Genomic DNA, 10,343 nt, shown 5'->3' on the forward strand with positions numbered 1-10,343 from the left:
TTGTTTGTTCTTTTGTTTGCTTATTTTTTAAAGAATAAAAATATAGTTTCTTTAAAAAAAACTATATAAACATAAGTTTCATTCCAAGACAACAGTGGTTTGAGGCGATAGATTATGCAAAAATAAAAAGATGACGTTTGGTATTTGTAAACAATTTGGATTACACCATCTTCCTATTTTTGTTGAGGTAAGAATTGTCAGATTGGTTAATTGGCGCCTTTGTATATTTGGTTACAAAACCGTATTATGTAACAGGTGAGGTTTAAGTCAGAATGCGAATGAGGGTAAAGTGATATTATCATAACCTATCCCATCACCACGGAAAAACAAAGTCACTGTTACCTATCGTTTATGTGTTTTGTTTTGTTGTTTTGAAGAATCATTTTTAAAAAACCCTGCCATTTTATAACTAGAATTATAATTCCCTTCTGGAGTCATGCTAATGCACACATCTCACTCAAAAAATGATTATAAGAAAGTACACTTCTCCCTTTCACTACTTAAAAACCCCAAAAAACCAACAATAATTTGTGAAAACATGTCACTTCAAAGCTTCAGTAGAGATTTTCCATTGTCTGTGGTTTGACTATAAAATATTGCTTGCTATCGCATGGAGCAGGCTCAAGTGATTAGGTTACCAAGTCCTCTTGTTAAAAAGAATAAGTCCAGATAATTATTGTTTGCATATCTTAGTCATCGAAGTTTGCTGACTGTTTATTGAGTAGCAACTAACTCCCCTTTTTTACAATAATAAATCCTGACATCTATTGACTTCATGTGTAAGTAGTGTCATCATAGTGTGTTGATTATGTAAACATCAAGTCCCCGAAACGAACGATAGGTCTTGATAAGTATAATTTACATGCATCAGTAGTTTTATCACAGAGTTTTGTTGGTGCTATTGAGTGATTGATTCCGGTTATTAAACAATACATCTGGGTCACTATTGATTCCGTTTGGATGTGTTAGTATTTGTCATCATTGTGTATTGAGTGTTCATTGTATAGTCAGAGCAGAAATCCATTGAATTACATTTTTCTTTTTAAAATAGCTCTCCTCACATTCCTCACCCTGTTTTAATTGCAGACTTAACCTTTTTTACCAAGAGAGTATATCTATTAACAGTGATGCCATGAAACATCAATATTGTGTCAACTTTAGCGCACTGCAATCTAATAACAAATATTTTTAAAATTGATTTTGGCTGGATAAAAAAAATAATACTTCTTGTGTTATAATTTAAGATAAAGATGGGTGCCAACGTGTCATGGGGTCTTTAAAATGAGACTTCTTAGAATTATATAATTTGTCATTGTATAGTAGTGATCTCTTGGTAAAGACGGTAAGGTGCGATGGCACGATAGAATAAAACCTACTCGTACTTTTGCCTTTAAAAGATTACAGACAGCACTGTGGGAGTTTAGCAAATTTACTAACACGAAAGAATAGGCATAATATACCTAGTTACATACAAGGCAGAACGTAGAGCGATGCATCATCTGGATCATGGAAGCAATTGATTCTGGTGCTTCGTCATCAATTCTATCATTTCTCCGATATCAATCACAATACTGATTTTGAATCGTCTTGAAATGAGATTTACCACATCTTCATTGATTTGTAAGAAATCGAAGTAATGAAAAGTGTTTCCAATCGCCCCAGAGTCAAAATGAATATTAAACTGCTTTGGACTTAACACAGCAATGAACAAAAAGGAAACCAACAGCTTCAAATAAGTGAAAAACTTCTTAACAAATGGTTTGGGCTCAAAATCGTTCTTTAGTCGACAATAAAAACAACTAAATTGTTAGCTGAAGAAGAGTTTTGAATCCAAAATATTCCATGTTAAGAATTTTGTACTTATTTGAAACTGCTTTGTTCACTTTTATTCAACATTTTTACAGCCAACCATCTAGAGAATATCTACTGTCTTATACGTTCTGCGTGTACGTGTATCACCCCTCGATTTGTACAATGAAAATGTTGTTGCTTGAAGCTCAAAGGAAAAATAAACGATAAGAATTGAATTGTAAGCTTCAATTTACTAGACAAAGACAAATACTGTGGACGTTTCAGGTTTCCCCTTTATCAACATATCCATTCATTGTTTTTGTTTATTCACCTTAACTACACCATTCACACACATATCTCATTCATCCTTAGTGTTTCATTCATCGTGTTTTGTTGATAAAGGGGAAACCTGAAACGTCCACAGTATCTGTCTTCATCTAATAAATTGAAGCTTACAATTCAATACTTATCATTACTTTTTCTCTTTTTGTACATGAGATATGACAAAGACACAGTTGATAATAAAAAAGAAATGATAGAGTTTACACGAATGATTTTGAAAAGAGTCAATGCGTCCTATCCTGAAAGAAAACTGTTTTCTTTTTGACTGCCAGATCTCTCTCCAAACGTCCATCACCCTCGTCTGTGGCGAACCAGTTCTTACACTCAAAGAAATACTCCTCATAATATGGAATCTGGAATAATGAGATCCTTAAATTACAAATCGAATATGAAATAACAAATAACAGATAGCAGTAACCTAGATATTAACAGATGTGTAATCTTAATTGCATGACATTTGATAAGGAAAGTATTGTGGAAGCAAAATACTATTTTACATTGTGGGCAGGAAATATTTATTTCATAAATGAATAGATTAAAATGACCGTCAAATAGTCAAAAAATTCTTAAACTAAGAATTTGAAGTTGGGGCTTTTTGTCAAGTTGAGATCATTTTATTTGATTGATATATGATATGAGGTAACATGATTACGGCCAAAATGATTTTAAAAAAAAAGAAGCTTTTTGTCATTGTACAACTAAGATTACTACTTTGGCTGAGTAAATATAAACTGTAATAGAAGTCAGTCGCATTCTGTCTGTACTAGAAATGTGTATAATACCTATCTTGGTGACTTTACCATTAATGACAAAGACTTTTTTTTTATCCTAGATACAGTTGTAAACATCAAACACAATCAATCTGTGCATCATACTCACCTAATTGACTTTACCATTGAGTTTGGAGACATATTTATGCTCTCTTTCTTATATATATATATATAAAATATATATATATATATATATATATATATATATATATATATATATATATATAGAATACAAATTGTCACTCACATTATATGGCCGAGACGTTCGTTTCTGTGAGCTTATTCCACGTCCTCAGTCGGTGTAATCCGGTTACGCCAACTGAGGACGTGGAATAAGCCCACAGAAACGAACGTCTCGGCCATATGTGAGTGACAATTTGTATTCTATATTAGCTCTAACCATCATTATCGAGCACTTTCGTACCTACGAGTACCAACCAACACTCATAAATATATATATATATATATATGTATATATATATTTATATATGTGTGTGTATATACTTACTTACTCACTGTCTTAAACCTCTTGATTTCTTATAGAACATAGGGCCGCAGCAGCACTCTTCTGTCTGACTCGGATTTTGGAGGTCTTCCTTATATGGACCCATGTTTGTCCGACTGCCTTTATCTCAGTCTCAATGCTCGTTGCCAAGTCTACATTGGTTGGCCAACCTTCTCTTTCCATGCGGTGGTAGTGATAAATTCATACACATTTATGTAGATCTTTATAAATAGAAGTAAACATCAACCATAGTTTATCTAACACCGATCCATGTAACACACCTACCTTCGTGACTTTACCGTCAATGTCAAAGACATCTTTGTATTCCTTATCCTCATCATCACTCTCCTCCTCTTCATCTTCATCCTCCTCCTCCTCCTTGTCCGGGTCATCATCATGCAATGGCCTCTTCTGCCTTTCCTTCAATTTGTCTGACAAACGCTTCTTTCGCTTATCCTTTGGTTTTCGCTTTTTCTTCAAATTTTTCAGGAAAGCAACCATGTCATCATGATGCAAGTATTTCTTGATGGTTACCTGTGTACAGAAGATATTAACTCTTTCAAGACATACGGTTCGATTTGAATCTAAATGGACACAATATCACATCATTTACTTCTTTCTTTTTCTCTCATAAACTAACAATGGGAAATTGAATGTAAGCTTCAATTTAATATACGAAAACAGATAATATGAACGTTTCGGGTTTCCTCTTTATCAACAAAACAGGATGAATGAAACACTACAGACGAATGAGATAATGTGGTAGTGGCGTTGTTAAGATGAATAAACAAAAACATTGATGGGGCAGGAAATAGCAAGCTCCTTTCTAAGGAAGTACAAAATAAAATAGAACAATAGAAATTTATAAAAGGTGCGTAGTTAATTAAGTAAAAAAAAGGGGAGGCGGAGAGGAACTGTGTAGTGCAGTATAGAAAGTGAAATATAATAACGTGTAGACAGACTATTGTTGGAAAATAAATACAATGGAATTAGAAACAAAGACAAAATATAAGGGATGTAGGTATTAGTATAATCATAAGTGGCAGTAGCAGCAGCAGAAGCAACTACTAAAACTACTACTGTTACTTCTGCTGCTGCTACTGCCACTTATGAGTATACTAATACATACATCCCTTATATTTTGTCTTTGTTTCAAATTCCATTGTATTTATTTTCTAACAATAGTCTACACTTTATTTTATTTCACTTTCCTTACTGCACTACACAGTTCCTCCCCGCCTCCCCTTTCTTTTTACTTCATTAATTACGTACCTTTTTTAAATATCTATTGTTCTATTTTAATTTGTGCTTCCTCACAAAGGAGCATACTATTTCCTGCCCCATCAATGTTTTTGTTTATTCATCTTGACAACGCCACTACCACATTATCTCATTCGTCTGTGGTGTTTAATTCATCCTGATTTGTTGAAAAAGGGGAAACCTGAAATGTCCATACTATCTGTTTTCATATATTAAATTGAGATCTTACACTCAATTTCACATTGTTATTTATTCCTTCGAGCTTCGAGCAGCAACATTTACATTTTTTCTCTCATATAAACTTCTTAACTCAGTGAGACTGAGTATTATTGTCAATGATGCATATCCAAAATATTAGCGATAAGAGCAAAGCGACTTGGACTTAATAAAACATTCTCTATGTGAAAATAGTAAAAACAATATCATATCAGTGCCTAACAGGCCTTATGCCTTTTCCTATACAGACAAAGCTGTTACAGGCGAGGTACTTATTTACACCAGAATACGGGAACAGACTAAGAGTAAAGAGCTTTTCCAAGGAATAAACTTCAGACAAAAGACTCAAACCAGGGACCTACATCAGTGATTGAGTAATGCTCTATATAAAAGCTCACATCTTATCCTGTAAACTTTGCACTATTTTTACAAAGACTACGCTTTCACTGGCCAGGTTCCCTTTTTATAAGTGAGTATTCTATTGCATCGACCATACCAATACTCCCATAGGTCAACAGTTGAGTGTCATATCACTAGACCACAAAGTCGCACATAAATAAAACACACTGATTAGAAAGAAATTTGGCATTGCTGTTAAATGATTAACTTGGAATGAATCCACTCCACTCTATATTCATAAGGCACCATTTTACACTTTTTTTTTGCAGTGACATTCATCATAGTTTCATCTCATTGTTCATGAAAGATAAACATGCAAGCTATTATGAAATAAATAAATAAATCTTAGCAATCTCTATTTTCATTGTCTTAATATTTGCACAACATTATTGTAAATAATATTTTTCAGATTTTAGAGATATTCGCAGGAAGAATTTAAAATGTATTTCAAGCTTAATTCGCATATTAAAAAGAGTTGTTACCAAATCCTTACGTTTTCACAATACCATCCCGCACCAGGTCCAGAATTGTCATGTCCTATTTGTATCTGGGTTATCGGCCCTACATCCAAGGCATTCAGCTGGAAAGTCCAAATAGGTAGTTAAAATAAAACAATATAGGAAATGTGAGAGTGTTGATATGTGCCCCACCACCCCAAAGTGGGTATCATGTGAGAATGATTCAGACGAAAAATAAATTAACAACAAAATGAATTCATAATCAAAAATATGAAAAGTGGGTTATGTTCAAATTTTAAAAAATCATTCCTGATTATAATGCCAAAAACTGAAATTTCATATTTATTCTTTTTTTTTTTTTAATTTAAATTCACTTTAGTTTGCCAAGTGGTTCACTCCAACATATTGCCATTTTGGGAGATGGGTCACATCTAAAATATTTTTATTCAGCATCGAATCATCCCTCTGCTCTGGAATTCCTCCTTTACATTGTCGTGAAATATAAACTAAAATCTCTTTCAGAAGTAGCGTGAGATTTTGATGTTGTTTCAAACATTCTGGTTAAGTTGACCGTTTGAATTCTTGATTTAATTTTTCTTTTGGTTCCCTTAAAATCTCATTGAGATGCTATTATGTCAATGCTTAGCTTGGTGTGCGTGTCTTTTTTTCCGTTTTATTGTGGAGAGGGTGTTTGAAAGTGTGTGCACATGTGTGTGTGTGTGTGTGTAAGTTTGTGTATGTGTCTGTGTTTTGTTTTAATAATAATAATAATAAATGGCATTTATATAGCGCTTTACCCCGTTGTCACAGGCTCTAAGCGCTTTACAGTGTGTCGTGTCAATTACAGAAGAAAGATGAGGACCAAAGATGCCAGAAAACTGAATTTCTCTAATTTGGTATTGCTTACAATGTTAGCTATGGAAAGAAACTCTTAACTTGATTTCAATTCTTGATATTTGCTTTCTATTGAAAACTATTTCCTTCCCACAGCTTGTTATGAGGTGTCATGTACATTTAATTAATTGTATCGCAATGATTTATGTTTCTTTTCTGTTTTTGTCTATGTCTTTCTTTTTTATTTGCATTAAATATGTTAAATCAAGTTTTAGAGACCAAGTACAACAATATTTTTTTTTTAAACAACAAACAAAAAACAACAACAGATAGTGAGAACATGAAATTTATCCAAATTTGCATCTGCATGGAATTCATACCCCACTAGTGGAATTCTAATGTCCAAAATACCAAAGATAAACATTACAAGAGTCATACCTCAAAGACTTCTGTCATTCCCCGTTCAAAGTTGTCCCTCGAATCGTCCATGAACATCTTCTTGGTCATTCCTTTCTTGCCGTGTATAATGATGTATACATTTGCATCGGTGCCGGCATAGCGAATGTCCCCTGTTGTCACAGACACCTGGTAATTGACGGGTTTGCCTGCAGATTAGATTTATAACATTACAGTGAGTTGCTTAGTGGAAAACAGTATGGAGATTAAAATAAAGGGAGTAAATCTGACTCATGAATGAACAACACAAAATAAACGACGTTTCGGCTTTTGGCCTTTCTCATTCCTGAGTCAGATTTACTCCCTTTATCTTAATCTCCATTTTATTGACTCATTTAGGCACCTCTATTTATTAGGAAAACAGAATTGTGCCAGGGAAATACTGGCACTTAAAATTGATTTTTTAAAGCTTAAATGTGACCCATCGCCTCAAAATAGTATTACATTCCCTGTATCCCTGTTGGTTTAGCATACGTTGTAACAAGCCGAGAACACATTTAGTGGCTCTTTCATTATAAATAAGATCGTGTTGCTTTATTTAACTCCCTGTTGTCCCTTGACAAAAGGCAAAAGTGGAAATGTCGTTTCTCTTGTATTCTTTATTATATCTTCTCTACATCTGCGTCAGCCAAACCACTTTAATCTTATTTGTATATTATATCAATCGCCTTTCACATTTTAAAAATCTAGTTTTACTGGACAAGACAAGTAAAATTAGCTACACCATTTCTTCCTGTAACTATGTTGATAATTTATAAGGCATGGGATTCTACTAAGAATTGAATTATTTAAAAATTTCACATTTTCATGATTTATAAATATCAACTTTGCATGTATACCAGCAAAAAAATAAAATAAAATAAAACAAAATTTAAAAAGTAAATAAATAAGTAAATAAATAAATAAAATTGAAAAAAAAAACAATACAAAACTCCTGGAATGTAAATTATGCTGCAATGGATATTTTTTTAAAATAAATGAATATAAACAAAACGGAAGTACTCTTACAAAGTAAAAACTAAATGTAACTACCATTCATAGCTTTGAATATTACTTCTTTTTACCTAAATATGATAAAAAATTACAACAAATAACATGGCATTTTCCTCAAAATTATAAAACATCAACATTCACAATAATCAATAGCTCAATCGATTGAGCGCCAGACCCAAATGTAAACAGACTGGTTTCAAATCCGAGTAAAGTCTTTTTTTTTCATCTGGGCCCTGTTTGCTTACCAATGATTGGGTCGGTGGATCTCTTTTATGCAATAGAAAGTGGTTTGAATTTACTAATGCTCCTTTCTAAAGGACAACTAGCAATTTTTTATATCCTTATAATGCTAATATACTGGGAGAATCTCCAGCTCTGTGGATCTTATGGCTTTAACCAGTTAAATGCCGCGAATTCCCAGGTTTGAGAGTTTTTGCCAAGATAAGGGTCATTTAAATCGATGGATATTTAAATGACGAGTGTTTTGTCCAAATGTTTAAATACCTGGTTTCCCAGAGTTCGGTAGTTAACTGGTTTAAGAACTTCTTATTTAAAGGATCGACATCGATATCTGTTACTATTATCGTATAAAACTCAGAAAAGTGAGTGGAGCAGGCACTTATGTTGATAACAACAAGAGATGAAGTGAGTAGAAAAGTGCCAGAAGACAATAGAGGATAAAACTTCCGCGACGGTGATGGGGGTTTGAACAGCGACCTTACTGGTACAACAACTCCGCCTGGCCGGGGAGAGCGTGACTCTACCGTATGAGCTATCCACGATCGTGGATCTTTCCTACTCACTTCATCTCTTGTTATTATCGTATATAACTGGACTTAAAGAGTATCAGAGCAAAATGAAACAAATCAAAATGTAAAACCTGTGAGTTACTGACATACAGAATAAATTAAATAAGAACAAATTCAATGGTTGTAACACATATTAATAACAATTGAAATAAACAAAGTAAAAAGTTGTACACAAACTGATACACATTAAACAATACAATATGGATTAATTTAAAACATGCTACACACAATATAATACGTGAACCATCAACTTAAATCTGTATTATGTCGGGATTGTTTAAGTGCTAAAAATCAATTCATAGACAAAATCTTTAAACTAAATGTTCATATTTTAGAAGACTTTAACTTTAAATTCAACGTTCAACATCAGCTTTTGACATAATACCAAATTAAGTCAGTGGGTCACATAGTATTAAGACTTTTTTTCCGCCAGCCAACAAGGTGAACAATTTTCAATACATTTGAACCAAATAATTATAAAGAGATTAACTTTAAACTTTGAAGCCTGAGTCGTATCTTTGTTATTGTTTGATTGGTGAAAATGGTTAGGTCTGCAGTTATGTTCAGATAACTATCTAGTAGTAGGAGAAACTATTGCTTGAAAAAAATGCCACCTCTATCTTAGGAAACAATACATAATTGAATGTTATTTGAGATGGTAATTCTTATTAGACTTTTTTCAATGAACAAACTATCTATAGCTTTAATCGTAAGATAAGATAAAGCGTTGAAGCGGATTTCGTGAACCGTAAGTTTACGCATGAAAATTATTTTTTTTTCATCGGAACGTAGGTGAAACATATAGAAAAATTTTCTGAGTTGAAGATGACATCAATGTTTTTATGTCCGAAAACATAAATTTAGGTGAAAAACAGGTTTGAAAGCAGTCTATCTATGAGTGTCGAGTTTACGACCAGTGTCGAAATTCGGGCACCCAATTAAAATTTAATAGAGTGACAAAAGATTTACAATAAGTCTATACACAAATCGCGTGTATCTTAAAATGCATAGAATGGGTAGAATAATCTAAATAAAAATAAATAAGAAAAATAAATATAACGGCTTTAACTCCCTCCTTACCACCCAAAGCAAAATCGTCAAATTCGTTACGATGCAGCCAACAATTTTCTTATTCCTATTTCATTTTCTTATAGTTATAGCTATAAAAACTCGACACTGTGTTGCAGAGCTAATTTTTCTGAACAAAATATAGAATTTACTCGTTGCTAATCTGTTTGAAAAAATCTATTTTTGTGTTGGGCGAGATTGAAGTTTATGATAAAATTCTGAAAATAAAACTGGTAAGGAGAGGGTTAAAATAAGAACAAAATCCTAAACAAGGTTTTGGTATTTTGGTCTTTTTTAGAATCTGTTATATTCATTTTTGTTTATTACTTTTTACAGTCCACAGCTTCTGGCAGCCTGGTATCACTTTGACTTGTGTAAAATAAAAAGAAATAAGCATGTTAGACATATATATGTACCAAATAGGAATTTACGATCCTCGACT

At 32.9% G+C, this 10,343-nt stretch overlaps 1 protein-coding gene across 3 annotated transcripts in view; it reads right to left on the reverse strand.

Annotated features, from left to right (window-relative positions):
• The window catches only part of LOC144962457 (lipoxygenase homology domain-containing protein 1-like), a 37,296-nt gene continuing 26,953 nt past the window's right edge, over positions 1–10,343 (reverse strand). For all 3 annotated transcript variants that reach the window (XM_078895415.1, XM_078895416.1, XM_078895417.1), the window contains 4 exons: positions 7,014–7,180; positions 5,777–5,863; positions 3,694–3,942; positions 1–2,486 (listed from right to left, as the gene is read on the reverse strand). In XM_078895415.1, the coding sequence (XP_078751541.1) occupies positions 2,358–2,486; positions 3,694–3,942; positions 5,777–5,863; positions 7,014–7,180 (632 nt within the window). In that variant the 3' untranslated portion in view covers positions 1–2,357. The remainder of the gene's footprint in view (positions 2,487–3,693; positions 3,943–5,776; positions 5,864–7,013; positions 7,181–10,343) is intronic.

The sequence above is a fragment of the Berghia stephanieae genome, chromosome 1 (assembly GCF_034508935.2).
Source record: "Berghia stephanieae isolate SIO BIC M18660-M18661 chromosome 1, UCSD_Bste_1.3, whole genome shotgun sequence".
Lineage (NCBI taxonomy): Eukaryota > Metazoa > Mollusca > Gastropoda > Nudibranchia > Aeolidiidae > Berghia > Berghia stephanieae.